The following is a 24,659-nucleotide window of genomic DNA, read 5'->3' as shown; positions in this document are numbered from 1 at the left end:
ATACCTTGATTGTCTGTCTCACCATAAGAATAACTTCAGTTTTGGTCTTATTTCAACTCATCCTGAACTTTAAAAGCATTCTCTCCACTTTTTTTAAGAATACCTGTTCATCTTAATCTTGGGTTAATCAGATCAAGACTGTTTTCTATTATTTTTAGTCAGTGGGAAATGGTCATTTTGTTAAGTGTGCCTTTTCACTCTCTTGTCAAGAGATATATGTGATTTTAGACAATCCAGTGTGTAAAACCCGGCATACAGTCAGTACATCCTATATGTATATGAAGACAGCTTAGCATAAATCCTGGAAATCCGGGGAGCCAGCCTGGCATTTTCCTGAGTTAAGGAAACTTCTAAGCCTTGATATGAGATACAAATCGTACACAAAATGTTCAATGTAAAAGCAACAATAAAAGAAAAGGCAGCATTTTTGCTTATTTGTAATGTACTTTTGTGATAGTTGTGTTGATTATTACCAAAAACATGAAGGCAGAAAGCCTCACATGTAATTTGCAAAGAGCAGGACTGTCTAGTTAATAAATACTTAAAACAAATGCATACATGTTGCTTTGTACAGGCCCTTGTAGCACACACACACCCAAAGGGGCTTGTGGGCATGCAGGGAGAGGTAGAGTGGCGCGCAGCCCCTTTGTGGATCGCCCCAGATGAGCAACTTGTAAAGGGGGACGGCACCTTGCTCAAGGGTGCCTCAGCAGTGCTCCAGAGGTGAACTGACACCCCCTACTGTCAGCTCACTGTCCAGGTGTTTTTTTGGGCAGGAGCAGGAATCGAACCACCAATCTCAGGAGCATTGGATGACATGCGCTACCATCTGCTCTACCACTGAGCAACTACCGCCCCAAGGTGTTCTGTAAAGGGAGCATCAGAATACATCTTGAATTAAATAAAACAGGTAGCACCAGGAAAGGGGAACAGAAACAGGAAAAGGGGGAGATAACGAAGTATGGGAGGAAAAAAATCCAAGTTGAGATTTTAGGCAGGGGAGGCCTGATGAAATCTAAACTTTTTTCTCCTTTACTTCTGCATTCTGCCATGTAAAATTAATAGAAGATTCTGTCTGCTTATACTGAGAGACACCAGCACTCAGTTGATTTGTCCCTCATGGATAAGCTTTCAGGGCAGGGTCAGACACCACTCTATAGTGAATCATCTCTGCTGATGAGGCCAGGGAGATGGAGATGTTTTCTTTTCAAATGAAGAGCATCAGCTTTCGCAAAATGCTGTCTGTCGATCCCTGTTGCTTGTTTCAAAATTTGTTTTCCCGTTAAATACAGAACCAAAACGCCAACTTAGTTGACATTCAAAGCAATGTGTAGCTTTGCATATTATGGCACATTTCAGCGTGAAGCGTCTGCAGCACATTCCTTGGTGCTGCTGAAGAAAGTCTTTGGCATGATGCAACGAAATGTAACCAGCTTTTGCAACTTAAGTGGTGCCAATTTTTGTCGCTCCAGTTGTCAAGAATAGCCTGAGAAACAGTTACTTCAAGCATAGAAGTTTTGCTCTATAATACCCATATTTAGTTCTGCTTTGCAAAATAAGCAACTGTGAATGAGGACTAGATGGACAATACATGCAGAATGTTCATCCACTTTATTAAAACTCTTCTGTGTGTCCACTCTCCCCCCTTCCCACAGCCACACACTCCCAGATCATGCTTTTACACAGTCTGAAGAAAGCCAACTACCAGCTCCCGTTGATCATCACCGACTCAGGAGAGCCCCCGTTGTCAAACAGCACAGAAGTCAAAGTTCAAGTGTGCGTCTGCAAGAAGAACAAGATGCACTGCAGCTCTGCCCACTCCCACCATGTCAGCCTTTTCATGCTGCTCGCAACACTCCTGCTCACCCCACTCTGTAAGTACTGACAACACGAAAACACACAAACAATGAGAACCCTTTTTTTCATTTATTTCTGAATATGTCATTTGAGATTTTAGTGATAGCATGAATAATGCATCCTCTTCCATTCACTACACAAAAGTAAGGCAAGACATTCAATGGCTACTTTGGTGGGAAGGAAATCATTTGCAACTCCATAATCGGGCTGGCTGTATGCCGGCGGCATGGTACTGCAAATAGATGGTGAGAGTGGGCAAAGAGGAGAAAACGAGGACTACATATGGGAAGAAACAAAATTAATGATGGGGGAAGGATGGGAAGGGAAAAATAAAAACTTTTTGAAATGGTTCTTCAGCTGATTTTGTTGTACTGTGGAATGTTTAACCAGAGCTTTCCATCTTCTTTTGCCATCTTTTTCTGTTTTGTTCTATTGATCCTAACATCTTCTTTCTTCGTATTACATGTCCTGTCTGTCACCCCTGCCGGAATGTTCTCCCTTGTTTCCTGTCACTCATTCCTCATCTGTCTCTTCTACTGTTTTCCCTCACTTGTGGCACCCTCTATTTTGTTTTCTCCCTGTTTAGCAATCAGCTGTATTCCCTCCATAATCCTTTGCTTACAGGCAGAATGTCTGCATTTCGTTGTCTTTTTTTCTCTGCATACAAATCCTTGCATCTAGCATTACTTATCGATCCTCTTAAGGCACGGATCAATCTATCTAGTGTTGCATGTCTTTTATCCAAGTACTCATTCATATCGGATGACTGTGCTATATATAGAACGCCCTTGCATATAAGGCTGCACCCAACCAGACTCATTAGCTCATAATCTTGTAATGCAGTCACTTACCTGAGAGCTATGTTTGATAACTAGTGATTCATAAGACAGAAAATACTTAGTAAAAAAGCAACTCCAGCAGTGAAAGACCAGTAGTCACACATTCAGTGCAACACAGTAATCATGAGCATAAGCTGATGCTGTGTCAGCGTTTGCAAGCAAACAACCACCTCTCAGGAAGTTTTCATAGTTGTTGTTATGAAAGCCTCTCAGCTGGCACAGCTGGGTTTTTGCACTAATTTTTTGAAATATTTTATTATTTGTGGTCGCTGTCGCAGATGCTTTTGTGTCTGCAATACAAAGCATGATAATTGGTTGACATGCCTTGATGACATTAAGAGTCTTCTCTGCAGATGCCCTTTTGCTCTGAACGAGCAGCATTCATTACTCCACTGTAAATAGCGCTGTGACAGACAGTGGCATTCATTAACCAAAGAGCTGCTTCACATGACAGGTTTCTTGGGTTGTCTAGTCCTGTTTTCCTGTCCATTCATTTGAACCGCAAGGATGTTAGCACACCCAAAATAGAAGGAACAGTGAGCACTGTTATGCTTTAGCTGGAGGCTTAAGAACAGAGAGAGAATCTGAGAAGGTATTAAAACTGAACAACACAGGTTCCATCAAGACAGAAGCAGACAATATACAAATGCATACATGAATGCCCAGACAGCTGTGTTAGGTGACAGATAGCAGAAGCTGATCACTCCAATGTATAGTTTGTCAGACTGACAAAAAGCATCCTGTTTCAAGTCCTTTATGGCCAAACTGAACTCTGACCCTGCAGGAGAGAGATGAAGGGAAGGAGAATGAAGGAGCCAGAGGGAAAGGATGGGGGAAAATAAGAATAAAGGTGCAGAGATTAAACCCTTCTGTTTTTCTCTATTTTTGCCCACCAGGCTACAGGGGTATATGTGGTCAGAATGCAGTGGATTTCTTTATTTCTTTGGCTGTGGCTCGTTACTTAATGTTCCCTTCATTTCAGTATGATCCCTTTCATTACATCCCGCGAACCGGTGGTGTATTGTAATTGTCAGTGTTTGAGTGTTCGTCTGTCCGTCCGTCTATCAAATATCTTCACAACCATTGCAGATAGGAACATGAATGAAAAAGCACATTACTCGGGCAGCGAAGAGGATGAAAAGGAAATGATGACCTTAAGAAAACAAGGTCAAGATCAAATTTCAACTTTTGTACATTCTTTTGCACATATCTCAGGAACAAGATAAGATAGAAAGACAAAAGGCGTTACATTCAGGGAGACAAGGTCAAAATTTTCACTTTTACAGTGCACCCTCGCACATTCACGCATCAACGCTCGCGACTTCACCTCATTTTAGATTTTTGGAAGGCAGTCACGTGATACCGTACGTGCATTCTATTGGCTGAAGGCATCCGGAAGTGCGCTACGTTCTGTGAGTCTCTGACTTCCGTGAGACACAGAAGTGCTTTAAACAGTCGATAAAAGCTAATACAGTGTCGGAAAAGTTAATACAGATAGAATGTGGTTTGATATCAGTAAGGAGAGGGTTCATAAATGTTTAAATTACCGTAAATTATAAGATAAATTTTTTGTCGCTCTATCGCGGAATTTGTTAATTGTGTGTGGTTCCTGGAACGCATTAACAGCAAGGAATGAGGGCGCAGTGTATACCTTTTTAGTAACACATCTCTGAAACCTGATGAGATATAATCACAAAACAAAAACCAACATTTTCAGAAAGCCAGAGGCACAAAAATGTGTAGGTCAGGGTAAAATGTTGAATTCAGTAGTGTCGCGAGATGTTGCAGTCTCTGACTGCCTTGTTTCATATGCAAATAACCCTGACAAATGATTTGTCATAGCAAGGTAAAGACTGTATCATAAGAGCTTCAAATAACGTTTCATAATTATATTAAACATAACTGTGAACTAGAACTTTTATATACTAAAAAAAAGAAATCAAACTTATTAATTTTCAGTACAAAGCAGTGATTGTAACGTTTGACCTCATTTATGTTTCCCATGATCAGTTTATCAAATTTCTCAATTATTTGCAATTAGGACCTGCCCCTTCAAGTTCAGCAGGAGGCAAAAGTGCACCTGTAGATAAGACTGTAACTTAGAAAAAGAAGCGAAATCCAGTCCAGTTTAGTGTCAGGAATTATTTAGCATTGTTATCCATAAACAGATCAATGACTGATTTTTTTGAACTACATGCAAGATAAAAGCATCATAACAGAAGAGGATCGCAATCTACATTTTTTGTTAATTGTAAAATGCTAAATTGAAAAAATTATATAGCAGATCTCATCAGTGGCTTTTCATAGTAATTGTGAGTGAGATGTTCCTATGAGGTGCACAGCAGTTAAACAATGTGCAAGCGCAATCATTTGAGAGATTTGTCATACGCAGAGCTTAAAACAACTAGTGCTACTGATAAAATGGCCCAACCTCTGCCAGAAAAGAGATCTGAAGCAACCAATCATCTGACAAGAAAACTGTCAGATACTGAAATGCCTCATCTGCAGGAAAAAGGTATCATTAGTGGCAATTGTGCCAAAAAGGGAAATGGAAATTGCTTTGATGTTATGCAATTTAGAAAGTTAAAACCAACAATGACATAGAAGATATGTCTGATGGTGGTTAGTGATTGCTGTTAATAAAACTATGCAATATGCCGCAGTCAGTAAAATGCAGTTTCAAAAACAAAACAAAATACAGTAGACAAAAGATGAGGTGATCAAATGATATTTAATCAATATGCTAACTTGGGATCAACATAAACAGGGAGGGAAAAATGCTAAATCAATTAATAAAGTGGTAATAGACTAGCAAGAACAGATCCACAAAGGAAATGCAAATATTGGTACATCAAAGAGGTATGAACAAGAAATCTGTAGATGTCAAATAATTTTGCAACAAGTCAGCAGAGGAGAACATGAGGAGAACCCTGGAGACACGCAGGACACAATATTGGCACTGGTCACCAGCAATGATTCAGAATGAAAGGGGGGGGGGGGCAGACTTAAATAACCAGTAAGGAGACAACCAGGAACAGGTGGCTAACAAGAGAGGAGAAAATTGGAGGCAGGTGGAAAACAATCAGTGAGGAAGGAAAATGGAGTGAGAAACTTGGCGGGTATAGCGGAAGTGAGAGGAACATGAGAAACGGAATCCAGACATGAGGAAAGAGAGAGTGCAAACACACAACATCCAACAAGGACAGAGGGAATTAAAGGTCGAAGTAAATCCAGATAGAACTAAAAAGAGGCTGTACGAAGTATCCAGAAATGAGAGACAAACCTTGGAAATAAATTAAAAACTCTGACCTCAACAAATGAAAGAAAATGCCAGTGGATTTACACCAAGGACTACATTTCTTACATTACCTTGTCAAACCAAATCTTACTGTATCAATGAAATGTGTTTTAATGTTATACCAGAAATAGGTTTCCATGTCTGAAGCAATTTACTATGTAACACAAGAGAATAACTAACTGGAGCTGAAAAGAGGACATCTGATCCATGATCTCAGTAACAGTTGCTATTTTTTTGTGTTTGTATTTGGACTGTTGGTAAGGTATTTTTGTGTTCCTGAAGGGGAAGAGAGAATGTGTACCAAGATCTTTGTTTTAAAATCCAAGTGAAAAATTCACTCCTGCATTTTAGTGATTCAAGTGATTCAAGCTATTTTTTTTTAGTTCTTAAAACCAAGACTGAAAGATGCAGAGTGCATAGAAATTTTGTTTGAATAAAAAGATAATTTCTCCCCGAATGACAGATTTCTTTTCTTCTGTATTTACTGGAAGCAAAGAGACTGAAATGATCTGTGAGCTGGGAAGCCTGCTTGTTGAGACTGGAGAAAACAGTGCTGCTTCTTTCACCTGTCTCAGACAGATGATAGCCCTCCATGAGCATCTTTGCGCATCTCAGTTTCACAACACTGCCTAAAGTAGAGACATGTTCTCACTGGCTTCCTATCCTAGCTAGTAATATGACACTCCTCTGGGAATGGTTGCTGTTGAGACCCGTAAATAATGTATGTAAACTTGTAGGATGGAGAGAGAAGGCAAGAGAGTGTCTGTGTGTGCCAACATGTCTTATAATTCATACTAGACCCTTATTGTAGGATTTGTGGTTAAATCCTGTGGCTTTACATGGGCCTACTTTGACCCCTTCCATTGTAAGCATTTCTTTTGTGATCAGAATGTCAAAGACTCTCAAACACATCAAGTGCACGCACACACATACACACACTCAGATTTTTACAATACAGTCAAGATCAATTACGATACAATGTCGTAGCCCTGCGGTAAGGCATGCTAGGAGATGTGAAAGCATCCATTGTTCACCTGAGGTAAGACTTCCTAATTGGGCGAAATGCTTTGCAGGTTATTTGTGCTCCCATATGCTGCGGTTACATAGAGAAAGGACAGCTACTCATAGCACTAGTTTCAGACGTGATATCAGACAGAAATGCTCTGTTTTAGTAGGTAATGCTGCTCACAATTGGTGAATCAACACAGATGACCACACTGCCCCCTATCACCACAGATGTGTACTGAAGTGCTCTGTGCAATACCGGCATTATCTATCTGCAGCAGCCCACTGCCATTTAAAATTAAATTTTAAAATATGTGGCTGATGGAAATAAGTCTTCCATAATGTGTTTGGCATGTACAGTATAAGTGTTGAGGACAACACTGGACTTTGCAGATTTAATGTGCTTTTGCTCCGTGTGTCAATTTGTCCTATTGGGGATCTAAAAAAGGAGATGAAATGAACCTCTCCAAGTGAGCAGACACTGATACCTTTTTTTATTTTCTACCTGCCACTTACATGTTTACAAACACAAACATAACTTAATTTCATTTAGTACTGCACCAATTCTCTCTGTGTGTGCTCAATTTATGAAGGTTTACAAGCTCAAACTCCTGCTATAATCTTTTTCATGCCGGATTATGGGCTTGTCTGCAGTTGTAATGCACTGCAAAGAACCGCTTCCATCTGCATGTCTCAGTAATTTTGACAGACGTAATAATGTAATTCAAGGAATAAATGAGAGAGAGACCTAGTGTGGGGTGGTGAGGTAAAAACAAAGCATTTACCATTAAACACAACAAAGCAACTCCCAGCTCAGATGTCACTAATTTAACTAAATCCTTTTGGGGTTTTAGTCAATACCATTTTTCTCTGATCCTTTGCTTCACCCTGACAGACACTTTTTCCCTTCCGTCTCTAGTTCTACTCTAATCCCCTTCCAGATACAGAGACAGGATGTTTATGGTCTTATTTATGCTTGTAAAAATACAGAATTTTCACTGCTTCTTTTGAGGAGAGCTCATTGTAGAGGTTTCTGCCTGCAGGTCAAGCTGGGGAGGGTTTTGGTCTCTGAACTAAAACACAAAATTTATTCAAAAAGGGGAGACAAAAGCTGATAATCAAGTTACCTAATCTATTATAAACAATGAATTATGGCATCAGTCTGATTCATAGATGTATAATTAAACTGCTAGGGCATAAACATTACATTATTATCCCATGTTAATATGTAAACTGCACATTTTACCTTTTTAAAACCCCTAAAAGTCGCCACATTTGCTCTAAAGATATATAAATTATTTGTTGATTGGTAGCAAGTGATGCTTAAGGCATCATAAATTGTAAATGAATGTGAAGTTGTTGCTGCAGACTCTACTCATGTTTTATTCATGCATTATGAATGATTTGTTTGTACATTTTCTGGTACATCTGTTAAACACTAACAGTGACTTTTCCACATAAAATCTCCAGTGAAATAAAAATCTATAAAAATGTATGGGCTATTTGTTGACAACAGGAGCGTGAACGATACAAAACGAATGACCTCATTATAGCGTACAGTCTGGTTTTTAGCAGCTCCTGTAGAATTAGACAGGAGATCTATTCCAGAGGGGATATGTAGAAAAACTCGAAACGTAATATTTGAATCTTCTCAATCTAGAACCGTTTGCCAGTTCAGTTTCAGTTAGGCTTGAATATGGAACGCAGCCATCACCAACTTTGTGTTTGAGCTGTCACTGTTCTATTAAAAGTTTGTAAGACCTAAGTTCTGCTCATTTCATTTTTTTTCTGTGACACAGAATACTCGCTTGAGAAATCAACTCTATAAATTCATGGTATCTGAATTAACAAGTGATAGTAACAAAAATTGCGGCGCAAGAGTGCAAAAGTTCAAAAGTATTCTCTCAGCAATTAGGCAGTTTTTCAAGACCCTCTGAAAAGAAAGAAAACAAGTGATGTCTGGTTTTGTTGTGCAAAAAACAAACAAATATTTCAATATTTTCTCCAAATATGACCTGTAGGGATGAGCGAGTACACCACTATCTGTATCTGTAGCCGTATCTGTACTCGTAATGGGCGGGGCTTCAACCGGAAGTGAGTGTGGTTTGACCACACTCGGCACATTATTTTAAGTCTGAAATTGATATGAATTGATCAGAAGTTACCATATTTATTGTTTACTTTAAAACTATTTACATAACAGCCTCAAAACTGAGATTAAAATCAATGTTTTTGATTACAAAAGTAAGAGAACTATTTACAGAACAAGTTTTTTATGAACTCAGAACATGAATATTCTTAAGTGTATGAATGTTTAGAGAACAGCCTCAGAATTGAGATTCAATGTTTTTGATCGCAATAGTAAAGGAACTATTGACAGAACAAGTTTTTTTTTATGAACTCAGAATGAATACAATGCATGCAATAGGAAATTATAAACTACAAAGTATGCATGAAAAAGAATTGTCATAGTCAACATGACTTTCAAATTTCTTTCTTTTTAAAATTTTTTTCAAATTTAATTTTATGATCAAACTGTTTTTCTCAATAATTTGTTTATTTTCACCACCTAATGTTCTTGCCATTTTTTTCACACAAAGTTGAACAAAGTTTATTAAGGTGTGTGTCTGTTTTTCCATGTGTGTGTGTGTGTGTGTGTGTGTGTGTTTGTTTGTGTGTGCGTGTGTGTGTGTGTGTGTGTGTGTGCGTGTGTGCGTGCGTGTGTGTGCGTATGTGTGTGCGTATATGTGTGCTCGCTATGTAATAGTTAAAATATCTATACAGTATATAAATTAATAATTTGAACTGAAGTGAAAAAGTGCCAAACTAAGCAAGCAGATAAAAAAAAAAATTGGAGTGGAGGCGTTGAACGATGCGACAAGAGCAGTTTTCAGCTCTGTTTAGTTAAAAGCAATGCATAAGTGCAACAAAACGAGAAACAAGTTCACCAAGTTACCTAAAATAGACCAAAATAGAGGCAAGAAAGCTGAAGAAAGCAAAATGAGCTACAGTGAAGCCACAGATCCATCAATATCTGTGTGTGTGTGCAAGAGTGGGGCAGAGTGTCTCTGTACTGTCTCTGCAGGGAGGGGCGGGCGCTGTGTGTGACTAGCCAATCACAGAGCGTGAAGACAGTCGGTTCTGAGGATTTTCCTTCAGCTATGCATGCTGGGATAGGCTCCAGCTCCCCATGACCCTCACATGTGGATGAAGCGATCAGGAAAACGAATGAATGTACGAGCACGAGTATTGACGAGTTTTACTAGTACAGTGGTACTTCTACTTACGAAATTAATTGGTTCTGGAAGAAATTATGTTAGTAGAAAATTACGTAAGTAGAGACGTGTTTTCCATGCAAATGCCCTAATCTGTTCCAAGCCCACAAAAATTCCGACTTAAATGTTTTATAAAGCATAAAAATGCATCAAAACATGTAACAAGTACATGTTACGATTAGATTATTACACAATAAATGAGAGTTGTGCATAACGTAAAAAACAAAGAATAGAGTAAAGAATAAAAATGATGGTCATTTACCTTTTAACAGCTGTCCCCATTGTTTTTTGGCCTCTTTGGTTCATGCGCTCCTATCTCACAATGCCGAACAACAGAGTGAATTCCAGTCCTCCTTCTGACCTTCTCCAACCACCCACGGGATGCCTTAAACTCCTTAAACTTCCTTTTGTTTTAATAACGTGTGATTGTAGATTTTTGGCGATATTCTTTTGCGAGATCAACCAAACGCATCTCCTTCATGCTCTTCTATTATCTCTTGCTTTGTTTATGTAGACGAAAAAACTCTTTTCTTCGTCTTTTCTTTTCCTCTTTTCTCCGCCACTTTCTTGGGGTCCATAGCGAATACGTACTGAAAAAAGTTACTATATTTGCGCAAAACTATCAGTCTACCTCACGGGTCGAGTGCCGAATGCCGAGACACTCCATAAGCACCGTTCTAGCTCCACACAGAGCTGGAGTGACATCCCTCTTAGCCAATGGGATGCCAGGAAGATACGTAATAGGTAATAGCCAATGGCAGAGCAACTATGAGAATGTTGCGTTCAGGAAACTGGGAGATTCGAATATCAGCCAATACTGTGTTTTTACATTACGTAAGTCGAAATTTCTTTCGTAAGTAGAGGTAATATTTTCCTGCTGAGAAATTTCGTAAGTAGAAAATTTCGTAAGTAGAGTCATTCGTAAGTAGAGGTATCACTGTTCATGCTCGTACTCATCAAAAATGCATTATCTGAACCGGATACTCATCTGAAACGAGTACCCAGCTCAACCCTAATGACCTGATTTCATTCCACATGCTGTGTGTTAAGGTGATTTAAATGCCGAGTGATAATGCCAACTCAAAGAAATAATCAAATAATATTGATAGGTGCTTAGAGAATAAACATAGATGGAAAAGTTACTGCTGAAACAGTAACAGATCAATGCTGATCTGCCGATGAGAATTATCAGCAGATCAGCATTGAAAGTGATTTTCATGAAAGTACTTCATATTCTCTGCCCCATTATCAGAATTTGCAACACAATTTAATGAGGTCTATTCTGGCCCAAGAATATACTTTCACCTTAGTCTAATCATTATATTTCAATCACTCATTATTAAATTTTTGGATGCTTATCAGTGTTTATTATCATCAGTGTTACCTTTCTCTGCAACGTTTCTCCTTCTTGGTGCAATGCTGTTGTTTTTTTGTCTGGCAGGCATGACATACCTGGGATAATCAACTGCCACACTTCTATCCTCTCAGCAATTAGACAGGCTGAAAAAAGCTTTCTGCTCCCTCCAGTATCCCTTTTGATTTTGCTCGTCTCCCACAGCTTGTTAAATTTACATTTTCCACATTAAGCTGATGCTTTTACCCAAAGAGACTCACGATAACTAGAGACAGTAAGATAAGTCAACATCAGTGAATGTGCTGTAATATTCTATTAGGTCATTTTAACACTCCAAAAGAAAAAGAGGATGTCAAAATGTATTTCTTTCTGTCTGGCGTTATGAAATGGAAATCGTTTCACTTTCTGGCACAAGGGGATTTTATATGGTGTAGAGTGACAGAGACCGTTTACATTCTGCAATCATTTTAGTATTTTTTTTCATAATGTAAAAATACACAAAAACATTATCAGAGGTCCAGTGGATTGACTTAAACAGCTTTGGATAACCATGACCTGGATAACTGAGAACCTACACAGACACATGAAAACATTGTGCTGGGTATTCATACATTAAAGCAGTGGTTCTTAACCTTGTTGGAGGTACTGAACCCTGCTGGTTTCATATGCTCACTCACCAAACTGTTCTTTAGTAATTTTTTTTTTTCAAATTTAAGACATGAATTGTGCATTAATGTCACCTTTTTTCAAAGAACAAAACCAAGACAGTGCATGAACTCACATAAAATGACCTACCTGCAAATCAGTGTGACTTCTGCTGTTGTTATTGAGAGACCAGTTCAGATATGCATGGCTTCACCTTAGCAAGTGCTACTCTTATGTTATTTTCACAGCAAAGTCTGTTTCTTTTGTTTTCCATGCAGCTGAAGGAAGTGTTCCTTTATTTTTGCCAATGCCAGACTAGAGTTGCTCAACTTGACATTGCAAATCATACAGAACACTGACTCCCATCACATTCCTTTATACAGTACATGTAAATTCACGTTGCACATATTCGTCCGACCGCTTTCTTTTTTTACTCAACATAGTTACTATTAATTAATATATTAAGAAAGCAATCAGATGACGTACCAACCTGACAGGCATAAATCGACTACTGAGTGCTCATAATCCGCTGTAGCACAGGTAGGCTAATCAATGTATCGTCACGTGATCACCTGCAATCAGTGATGGCTAAGGGGGGCGTGTCATCATGAATTGACACCTTGTGTCAAACGTACACAATGATTCGTGTATGTTCGGCAAAAACACCCGACACGATGTGTCAGGTGTTTTGTCTTGATCCCCGTCTCCGCCAAACCCCTGAGACTGACTCACCAAACCCCTACGGTTCAATCAAACTCAGGTTACCTAACATGAAGAGCTGGATCTTATCTATCCAGCTCTTCATGTTAAGTCTCATTAGTTTTGCCAAAAAAAAAAACATATGTAGGTTCTGAATATCTTTGAGTTTGTCTCTAAATTTATTTTGGGCATGAGCAAAATGAAAGGGGTAAGTTTTTAAAGAAAGACAATGGAAAAAGAAAAATCAATTGTTCCCCACCATACCAGTTATTCAGGCATAACAATTTTAAGTGCGCTTCACAATTCACTTGAGGCTGTCTGAGAAATTTGTTGTAAGTCTTCAAAAGTGTTCCCAAGTCTCCTTGAAACAAAAGCGATGTGGACAAATAGAAATAGCCAGACACAAAGACAGCAAAGAGAAAGACATATTGCCGTGTCAATAGTCGAAACGCATGAGTTAGTCTGACTGATGCTGACTGCCAACTTACTAAACAAAGCACACAAGAGCTATGACCACCAGCAGTGACAACAACTGTGTAACCCACTCTTGCACTCACAAAAGAAATGCAGAGCACATAATGCAACAGTAAACCCTTTAGAAAAAAGAACTAGCTATGACAAATTGCCACATCCAAATAGGTTGTTTTACACCATATTTTGTTGCATGCATTTTGCTAGATTTGCATTAAAAGGCACGGCATGGTAATCCTGTTAAGTAAGGCAGAATACTTAAGGTACACTTGGGGTCTCATTTATAAAACACTGCAGGAGCCATACTCAGCGTTCACATGCATACAGGAGCTAAACTTTGCCTGCAACAAATAATAAAGCTGTGAACATTCAAAAATGCTTGAAGGATTTCCTTCTCTAAATCCCAAACCACTTGGAAACATGCCAATGTGGATCAGCACGTTTACGGTTCATTTTGTTTACAATTTTGCTAAAATGATTGTGACGATTGAAATTGCCTCAATCTTGGGATGTCATTTTAATCAGTTTTATTGGTGAACACAATTTATTCATAGGTATTGTGTTTGGTTGACCTTTGGGTCATATTATGTCAGGACTCAAAGAGGATATGGAGTGTCTTGACTGTACAACACTAGTGAGAGTTTAGCATTAAACCTATGTGAAAACTAAAACTTATCTCATGGTATACGTACAGTCCTCACTCTGCTTTGCTATTCTGTAATGTAATATTAGGTTATCTTGGAATACTTCCACTATTAATGATAATTTTATCTGGTAGTTATCATGCAGTCCAACCCTCCCGTCTGTCCTCCAGGGCTGGAGAGTGTGATGGCGATACAGGGCCAATGAAATATTTAACAGGTTTTGATTTAAGAGAGAAATTGGCTTATATCTTATGTCGCAAATACTGCATTAGTGAAGCAGTCTTATTCACAAATCTATTGGTTTCCTATAAGTGGAAAGTTCTTTCTATAGTCTTACCGCCAACTAGGTTGAAAGTGAAACTATTTTGAGTTTAAGCTAAATTTACTAAGAGCTTTTGCACCACTTTCTTAAGATATGACCCAGAGTTTGCTAAAAACATCGGCAAATGTACCAATTAGTTGCATAATTACCATTCATTAATGGCTTATTACCAAATGATATACTGTGCTTCAGCAATCATCAGTTGTGAGAGTGATATAAAAATAGGGAAATTTTGCTTTTACAAAAGTAATAAATAATCAAATTTCATATAAAAATGTAATGGTGGCAAGGTGGCACATTAGGTTAGGGTCAGCTTTCAGGTTTGAGTCCTTTCTGTATGGAGTTTGTATGTTCTCTGTCTTCCCACCTCCAAAAACATGCACATCAGGTGAATTGGTTAGTTCCAAATTATCTGTAGGTGTGAGTGTGTGAGTGGTTGTTTGTCTTTTGTGTGGCTCTGCGATGCACTTGTGGCACCTCTGGAATGTCCATAAGTCGAGGGGTGGGAATCTCTGCTGCATCCATTGTTTTTAAAGAACAAATTTTTAAAAAAGAGACGTGGGAGAGGTTTGAACAAATGGTGACAAGGACTGAGGAGTGTTTCTGTCTTTGCTGATTGGTCAACCATTCAGCTAGAAATAAGCAGCAGACATAATGGACATGCTGGGAAGATAAATAATCAATAAACTCACATTTCATACTGCAATGTGTCTTGTGTATTTATGCAATTATGCACATTGTATCGCATGTTTGAACCAGCAAAGTATCAGACTGACAATGCAGACTCCTTACTTGAACTCATAATCCACACTCATTCAAAATTACACATGAGCAGGGAAGAGAAAAGCTCAGATGCTCTCATGTATATCAAACACATGGTCATGTTGTCCTTTCTACCAGAACTTAAACTCATTCTGAGGGAAAAAGTATCCAACAGTTAAACATTGGTGGCTGAATAATCGTTACTGTAACCGGACTAGGAAAGGTCTCTTGATGGTACAATAAATCAAAAGCTTGGTGAATTTCATGTGTACTGTCATATTATCTTAACTTTCAGGTATACTTTGACACAATTTCATGATGGGTTTTCACATTATAGCCAATTACTTAATTGCTCTTCTCAAAGGTGGACAAAGAGTGAACAATTATTAACTCCTCTGTTTGCTTTTAACTGGACCTTAATGATTCAATACCTTCACCTTTCCTTTTTAAGTGATTGCTATTGATCTGGTTCAGTGATGACCTACCCTTTACAGCTCCTCCTCTCTTATGTCTTTCCTTTCCCATACTTTCCCCTGTCCTACCACTAGGCCTGTAGATTCTGCTGAAACATCCTGTAGTCCTTTTTGCAACACTGAAGAACATCGACTTATCTCCACCATGCAACCCAGGCTTAGGAGAGAAGAATACGACGAAAAAAGATGAAGAAGCAAGAATGAATCTTCTCACCCACTATAAATCAATAAGAAAAACACTGGAACAACTGCTGTATAACACCCCTGTGTGTTGAAGTTTCTCACCTAGCTCGCTTCCCACTGGCATCTTCTTCTCGTCATCTTTGCTTTTTTTGTTGCATCTGTCCTTCCCGACTTCATTCCTCATGCATCTCCTCTCTTCATGTTCCCTTGGCTCTCTGACATTTCCCCATATTTGTCTTCTCCTCACTGTACTTTCCCCACCATCGATTATTCCATTTATTTTTTACAGTTTTTATTTTCTTACATTAAGGCACTGCACCGGTACACTGGAAGACAAACAACTGGCATTCTAGGCAACATGCCACATCTTTAGGAAGGCCTGAGATGTCATGTATATGGATAATATAACTAAATAAAAGCTGTAAATCAATTTTATATTGTGCCTCACCTCAGTTCCTCTCCAACCACTTGCTCAATGCCCAGCATTCTTTTCCTCCTCCTTTCCTTTTACCTCTCATAGCTACCTCTGTTTACTTTTTTCCTCATCCACTTTCTTCCTTCTTTCATCCATCTCTAAGTGTAGACATCAGCCAATCCATATGCCTCAGCCCTCTATCTCCATTTCTGTCATATCGACCCCTCTCCCTCTTTTGATGGGCTAGGGAATACTGCAAAGGCTGCGTTACTATCCTGGGCGGGATAGTAACACATCACTTTTTGATGTGTTCCTTTCTTTCTCATCACAGACTGTTTGGTCTTATTTCCATCTTTGAGTTAAGAAATAAAAAGCCTATTTCTTGTCTTCAGTGGTCGTGGTCTTTAGGACAAGATGGTAGCCATAAGCCTTCAGATTCGGACAGTAAAGAGTCTTTTCTTTGATTTGCTTCTGTTTTTATTGCATTAGTTGTCATGGAGTGGAAAGCAGTATATCTTTATAGCAACGTTGTAAACCTTAAAAAAAACAACTATTATATAAATATTTTATTTTTTACCATTGTATAAATATTCTGATTAACTTATGTACTTTGATTGCAAGTTCTTTTGTTGCCCATTCTGTGAGTAAATAAAAAAAGAGAAAACGTTTTTTTGTGAATTTAGGATCTATTTCTAATGCTATTAGTGTTTTGACTATTTTATTGTAACATCATTTTTTAATCTGTGATTGTTGCAGAATCAGGAGTCTTGCTTTAACTATTTAGGTTCGAGTTTGTCTCCAGTCAACTCCACCCTCTCAACCTGTCATTACACATCAAAAGAAGATGTATAAGAAGAAAACAAAGGATGTGGTCTTGGATAGTTTTGCTTTTTTTCTCTTGCAATTATCAAAAGAACGTAGCGTGTATGGGTTTGTGTGGAAGACCACCCTAAAAAAGATGACATTTTGAATGAGTTATGTCTGTCTTTTGCACTAATTTAATAAAGGCGTTACTGAAAATTCCCTCAAAATTCCTTACTGTTGTACCATTTGATCTCTTGCGAAAGGTGATGTATACACAATTATCAGTTGTATAAGTTTGTGTCATATACATCTTTGCAAGTCTACATCTCATTGACCACACAAAACTAATATATTGACATCATGAAAATGCATATTGGCTAAATTAAACAAGAAGCTAGATTTTGTTTTTTCATCTTTTGAAAATAATATAATTATATCTCTTTTTTTTTCATTATCCGTGGATTCTATGGGACAGTTGCTGTTGCTGAATAGTTATATTTTCTCACTCATATGTTTTTGTTTTGTATCTCTATGTGGACTCAGCATGTACTCCACATGGATGCATGAGTCTACTGACTTTTCCTCTGCTCTACACAAATATAAATGAATTGATGGTTCTGAATTGCTCACAGGTGTCAAGGCGAGTATGAACCACTGCTGTCTGTGCCCAGAGAACAATTGGATGAGGTTTTTATGTTCGTCACAGTCATGCAGTGGGCTGTGGGCTCAATCTCAAAAAGCTGAAGCATCATAAACTGCTCACATCTGCCATCGTAAAATTATACCCAAAACAATGGAGGCTGCAGCGGTGATGTCAAGCTCCAGAGTCACTCCATCAGTACGACTCCAGAAAGTCACTGCTGCCTGCCAAGAAAAAATGTGACACCTCAAACGCTGACTCTCAACTTTTGGAAGGACTTTCGAAAAGCATAAATAAATGTTGGTTTGAGAGTGTTTAACAAGAATTTACCTTCTGGTGAGAGCGATATCAGGAGTTTTCGACACTTGTTAACAGATGTTTGTAACAGACATAACTCCATCTTCTCATCTCCATATTTCCCAAAATATGGAGATGGAATTAGAGATATAACAAATGTATAAATTTAAGTCCATTCGACATTGGTCAGGAAACAATTTCAGCAACTAGCTTGAGAACACATGGAAGCCTTTGGAGCTGGCGAGACAGATTTTTCTCTCAGGTATCTAAGTGGAGTCTAAACTGAGTTAAATAGAGCATTAATACTTGGCTACTCTTTGTCTGCTAGATGTACTGTATATTGCTAACACTTTAAATCAATTTTATAAGGTGATAAAAAGTGAATGTTCTGTTTACTGTTTATTGTCTCTTGGCCATATCATTGCAGGCTCAACTAGTTAAGATGTATTTCCTCTTTTTCTTTTCAACAAAATTTTCAATATTTCTTGTAAAATATAATACTGTAGTTGTAAAGAACATTGGTCTCTCTCCATATTATTTCTTGGTCCGGTTTCAGTAACTAAGTAATAAAAATTCTGTGAATAATTATTCAAATACCTTAATAAATGTAGTCCATAAATTCAGGGACTAACCATAAACAGTCTTGGCTCTTGACTAAAATCAGTTTTCGACATCTCAGAGCCCACTCATAGGTCAGGGTTTGAAAAGTTCACATAAACCTTTTTAATGTCTATTTTTAATAACATAATTATGAAAGTGATTTTAGCAGCAGAGAAGCAGCACTAAATATTGGATGGATATGATGAGCAGTATTTTTGCTAAGCAGTAACAGTGAATGTGGTACTGTGTTAGAATAATTAACAAAATAGAAATACATTTAAAAAAAACTGAAGGCTGAGCTTGAATTTTCAAACCAAGTGAGCTGCAGAAAGCACACACAGGAAAAGCCCTTCGTGGAATTAAAATCAAAATAACCCTTCATGGAATTAAAATCAAAATAACAACTAAATTTTACATATCAGATAAAATTTCAGTTGCAGCAGTTACAAAAATACAGTGGTACCTCTACTTACGAAATTAATTGGTTCCGGAAGAAATTAAGTAAGTAGAAAATTACGTAAGTAGAGACATGTTTTCCATACAAATGCCCTAATCCGTTCCAAGCCCCCTAAAAATCCGACATAAATGTTTTATAAAGCATAAAAATCCATCAAAAAATGTAACATATACATGTCACGATTAGATTATTACACAATAAATGAGAGTTGTGCATAACATTAAAAAAAAATAGAGTAAAGAATAAAAATGATGGTCATTTACCTTTTAACTGCTGTTCCCATTGTTTTTTGCCCTCTTTGGTTCATGCGGTCCTATCTCACGATGACGAACAACAGAGTGAATTCCAGTCCTCCTTCTGAACTTCTCCAACCACCCACGCGATGCTTTAAACTCCTTAAACTTCCTTTTGTTTTAATAATGTGGCGATTGTAGATGCATTACGGCCGTATTCTTTGGCGAAATCAATCCAACGCATCCCTTTTTCATACTTTCCTATGATCTCTTGCTTTGTTTGTATGGACAAAAAAACTCTTTTCTTTGTCTTTTCTTTTCCTCTTTTCTCCGTCACTTTCTTGGGGTCCATAGGGAATACGTACTGACAAAGTTATTATATTTGCGCAAAACTACCTCAGTCTACCTCACGGGTCAAGTGTCGAATGCCGAGACACTCCATAAGCACCGTTCTAGCTCCACACAGAGGTGGAGTGGCATCCCTCTTAGCCAACGGGATGCCAGGAAGATACATAATAGGTAATAGCCAATGGCAGAGCAGCTATGAGAATGTGGCGTTCAGGAACCTGTGGGAGATTTGAGTGTCAGCCGATACTATGTTTTTATTCGAGTATCAGCCCATACTGTGTTTTTTACATTTCGTAAGTCAAACTTTCTTTCGTAAGTAGAGGTAATATTTTCCTGCTGAGAAATTTCATAAGTAGAAAATTTCGTAAGTAGAGGCATTCGTAAGTAGAGGTATACTAAACCAGTCATCATTTTCCATGTACTTTTTTAAGACTGTAAATATAAACAATGTGGTTTGACAACCATTTTTTTATGCAGAGGATGTAACCTACCTCAAATCAACATGAAACCTTTGTTGGTTTAGAGAAGCCTGCTTAGATTTGCCTCTGCGTCCATTAATCTTGGTGTGGTGAAGTATGAGGGGCTCAGAGGACTTTGACTGGGTCCTCAGACTTAACGGATAACACACAATGGAAAAGAAATGAATTCTGTTAAGAATGAAGGATGACTTATTTCCGGTGTAACTCTGGTTGCAACAAATTAAAAGGCATCACTGATAGCTCTGGTGAGGTCTACAATCTCATAGCTGATGAAAGGAGGGAGAGAATGTCATTCAGTTCCCCCACTGACAATCTACTGTGTGAAACGCATTGAATCAGCTGATCTGGAGAGGAAGGGAGCAGCTATGGACAATAAAAGGGAATTACTGTCATTGGCAAAAACTTTTTTTAAAGTATTTATGTGCTTTTCCTTGACAGTGGATGGCAGGAAGAAGAAAATAAAGGAGGAGGCAGGGGTGTGACATGGATAGCTCCACATATGGAAGCAGACCACACACATTGTGATCACAGCTTCATGGTATGCATTATTGAATTGGGCCAGTCCAACACTTTGGTAGACAAATTTTCAGCTAAACACACGAATATTTCTGAAGCTGGTGGCCCATTAGATGGAAATCTGTATTATAGTTAAAAGTCATGTTTTGGCCACCTGTAACATCTTGTGACATTTTCATCATTTAATGAAAAACACAATTTACATTAACACAAAACCTTCAAGTGCTCCACCGGCATTTCTCTCTGGTTGATGTGTTTGGTCTTAAGTTTTAATTATATTTCTATTTTGACAGTAAAATGCTCTGTGGGCACATCAACATGATCTACTATTGCAATTATTTTTTCTTTATTACAGATGAGTTGAAAGGTGAACTGCTGTTGTTATTGGGTTCTTTTGTCTGTGTGTGTGTGTGTGTGTGTGTGTGTGTGTGTGTGTGTGTGTGTGTGTGTGTGTGTGTGTGTGTGTGTGTGTGTGTTTGCAAAAGAAAAGTATGTTTCAAAACCTGAAACAGTCTCTATATTGTCCAGCTCCACACAACTTCCTTTATTTTTCTCCAACACAGAAATATGACACAATATGTATAACCTAGAATATATTGTTATGCCAGGTCTTTACACAGGTAGCTGTCAGCTACAATAAACACAATCAGTTTGCATCTGAAACTCTCCACACTTTTGTCTGAGCTATTATAATGACTTGTGACTTTTAAAAGCTTTGTTGTCTTGGTTTGTTACTTTTCCCTTGCTTCTCAAGAGAGATCAGTAGGAATTCTGTAATTGCCTTCAATTATTCTGAAATCTACAATTCCTGACAGTGGCAGCATAGATGAACGCTTCATAGTGACGCTGTCTCTGTTGATCATTTTTACTGTTTGCACCACACTGTATCATGTTTCTATGCATCACAATAGCTAATGGAGGATTGGAAACACGACCTTCAGGATCAAAAGGAACTTTCTATCGACAGTAAAATACAGCTGACTTAACAGATCTTTTTCCATTCTCAGTTTTGTGTTGCTGCAGAAAAGGACAGAAGCTTCCTGTGATGGATCCTCCTAAACAGGGAACTGCTTATTAGCCGTGTTGGACAAAAAGGAAAACTACCCATCAGAGATATGAAGTTCATGTATAATTCACCACCATTCATCCATCCATCCATCCATCCATCCATCCATCCATCTTCCACCGCTTATCCGTAGTCGGGTCGCGGGGGCAGCAGCAGTGTTTCTCACTATATCTCTAAGGGAGACACCAGCTATCCGCCTGAGAAAGCCCATTTCAGCTGCTTGTATCCGTGATCTCGTTCTTTCGGTCATGACCCATCGCTCATGACCATAGGTGAGGGTAGGAACGAAGATTGAACAGTAGGTAGAGAGCTTTGCCTGTCGGCTTAGCTACCTCTTTGTGACAACAGTGTGGTAAGGCGACTGCAATATCGCTCCTGCTGCCCCAATTCTCCGTCCAATCTCACGTTCCATTGTTCCCTCACTCGTGAACAGGACCCCAAGATACTTAAACTCCTTCACTTGTGGAAGGACCTCATTCCCCACTCGGGGAAGGCAGTCCACCGGTTTCCTGCTGAGGACCATGGCCTCACCATCACCATGTAAAATACTACATTACAGAGTGGCACCTATTTTTATTTCCATGTCACTCAACAAATTCACGTGTCATTTTTATTACCATTTGTTATAACAAACAGTGAAAAGAGATGACAAGAAGGACAAGGTAAGTGCTTGATGAAGTCATAAGAACTTTAATGGGTACAAAATACAAGTTTTTAGAATGACAGTCACTAGAAAAGTGGTTTGACTATTCCTCTCCTTTTTATACTACAAAACAAAAGCCCCTACTGTTCGAGGATTTTATTTTTTGCATTCTAATCAGTTAGCTGCTTTATCGCTCTAATAGTGTCAAACATTTTCTCCTCACAGCTCCCTAAAACTTTAATTCTAGAAATGCCAATAGCAACCATACTCTCCAATAATAATGATAGTAATATCCACCAATCTCCATCTCCCACTCAGCCATTCATAGCCATTTATTCCCTCCCAGATGATCATTTAGCACCTATTAACACAAGATCCTTATCTGTAATGACCACTCAATTATCATTTTCACTCTCATTCTGCTTCAGCTTTGCAAGGTTAAGTAACGCCCTGAACCTGCGACAAATGTTGAATGGGCCATTGGCCGATATCGGTGGTAATTACAATAGCAATATATTCAACCAGGCCTAAAGGGTCTCTTTATTCGCTCCTTCATCCATCAACTATTATTGTGTCTCACTCATCATCCCATTAAGAATGTTGCAACACCTGCTGTTAACTGCCGGCCATGTTTCCGTGATCCTTAACTGCTGCCATGACCCAACATTAACAATACCTTCACAAATACAAGTAGACAAACCCTTGCACTCAACTTTCATTAATGGATTCTTCTGCACCCCTTGTAGCTGTCCACCTTTGTCCAATAAAAGATAGATGGTGAAACTATTTTACAGGTAAACAAGTGTTTAAGCTTTCCTTGCAGATTGCTGGAATGTAATATTATTGTCACAGTGACATTTGTGTTCTTTAGCCATCCTAGGGCCAAAGGAACTGCAGTATCTGTAAGTGGTCCACCACTGGTGCAGACATATAATTTGCTTTTACATCTGTCAAATTGTCACTGCCCCAGTTCCAGTTTTCCCTCCTCTCCTCAGTATTCTGAATTCACTCAATCCACACATTCTAGTCACCTATGTTGCTGCAGCCACCTACTTCCCATCTCCAATCAGGCTCCACATACTCATGCTCTGCTCAGACCTCAGTTCAGGGCCAGATTGTATTTACTCATCCTACTCCCCAGGTTTCTGGGACTTCCTTGTGATTTTTTTTTTTTCCTGGATTTTACCAGTGTATCTATTCCTCGCCAGATCTTCCAACTACTTGTTGTAGGATTTTGATAAGTAAAACAATTAATGACTTCTCACCTGGCATACCCCCCATGACACAAATGTTCTCATTTTTCAATGGAAAAAGGAGAATTTTTTTCTTTTGCAATGAAATTTAAGGAAAACGTGACTTCTATCAGTCCAGTACCGAAGTACCACATATATTCCTTCTTCGTAATTGTATCATCAACCTTCAAATAGTTGGGATGCCCGTCTCAGGGGCATGGATGTCCATATCAAGCTGTACTACAAGTGCCAGATGACAGAGACAAAAAGAGAGAATGAGCCCAAACTGACCTTGTGCTGCACTCTGAAAAGGGTTCCTACCTGCTGGTAGCTTTTGTAATGTATTTTTGATAACTGCCTGAAATATGAAGGAGGTTTCTGTTTGTGGCTATTTTTACTTAAACACTGGAAATGGCCACAAATCACATCTGCTTACACAAACATGGATAGCACAGTACTTATTTCCTTGTCTATCACGTAACGTTCCAAATACAAAAGGACAGCACACCACAGCACACAGCAGGCAAACGATACACATTAGGCAGAGTCTGGCTGATGGTGAGCTCATCCTTAAAGGAGAGTCGAACCCAAACACTATAAAGTTCACAGCCAAGCAACATTCGGAGCCCTCCTGTAGAGTTTTGTTGCTACATCCAGTATGTTGAAGATGGTGCTATATCCTCACCAACTTTGTAACTGCTGAACTTTGTCAGTAATCTTTGTTTGAGCCACAAATTGTCTCATCATTGAATATACGCCTCTCAGTTGAGATAAAAGATCCAAGAGTTTTTGCTCAGAAAAAAACCCTCACAGTTCTCAAGGTTTTATGATGGCCCCTCTAATATTCTGATGTCTCTCAGCATAACTGCAGGTTATTCATCTTATGAAAGAGCATTTAGGCTGGCAACTAGTTCAGGATCAATGAAAAGAGATCCTCTGGAGTTGCACAGTACATAACTTATTGATTATTTCAATTATCAACAATCTTAAGGAAAACAATACGCTGCTTTCTTTTATATTGAAATGAAGAAATAGATATTATAAGTTTTATCACATGTTTAAAGTAAAAAACCAGGGATAAAATGTCAGACGATAATTACTT

General features: G+C 38.5%; 1 protein-coding gene across 1 annotated transcript in view; it reads left to right on the top strand.

Moving 5' to 3' along the window:
* cdh13 (cadherin 13, H-cadherin (heart)) overlaps nt 1-24,659 on the top strand; it is a 370,468-nt gene that overhangs the window by 296,988 nt on the left and 48,821 nt on the right. The window contains exon 13 of the mRNA XM_068313468.1: nt 1,656-1,874. Coding sequence (XP_068169569.1) covers nt 1,656-1,874 — 219 coding nt within the window. The remainder of the gene's footprint in view (nt 1-1,655; nt 1,875-24,659) is intronic.

The sequence above is a fragment of the Antennarius striatus genome, chromosome 4 (assembly GCF_040054535.1).
Source record: "Antennarius striatus isolate MH-2024 chromosome 4, ASM4005453v1, whole genome shotgun sequence".
In the NCBI taxonomy this organism is placed as follows: Eukaryota; Metazoa; Chordata; class Actinopteri; order Lophiiformes; family Antennariidae; genus Antennarius; species Antennarius striatus.
Note: the sequence above shows the minus strand (reverse complement) of the source record. Positions and strands in the feature narration are given on the sequence as shown.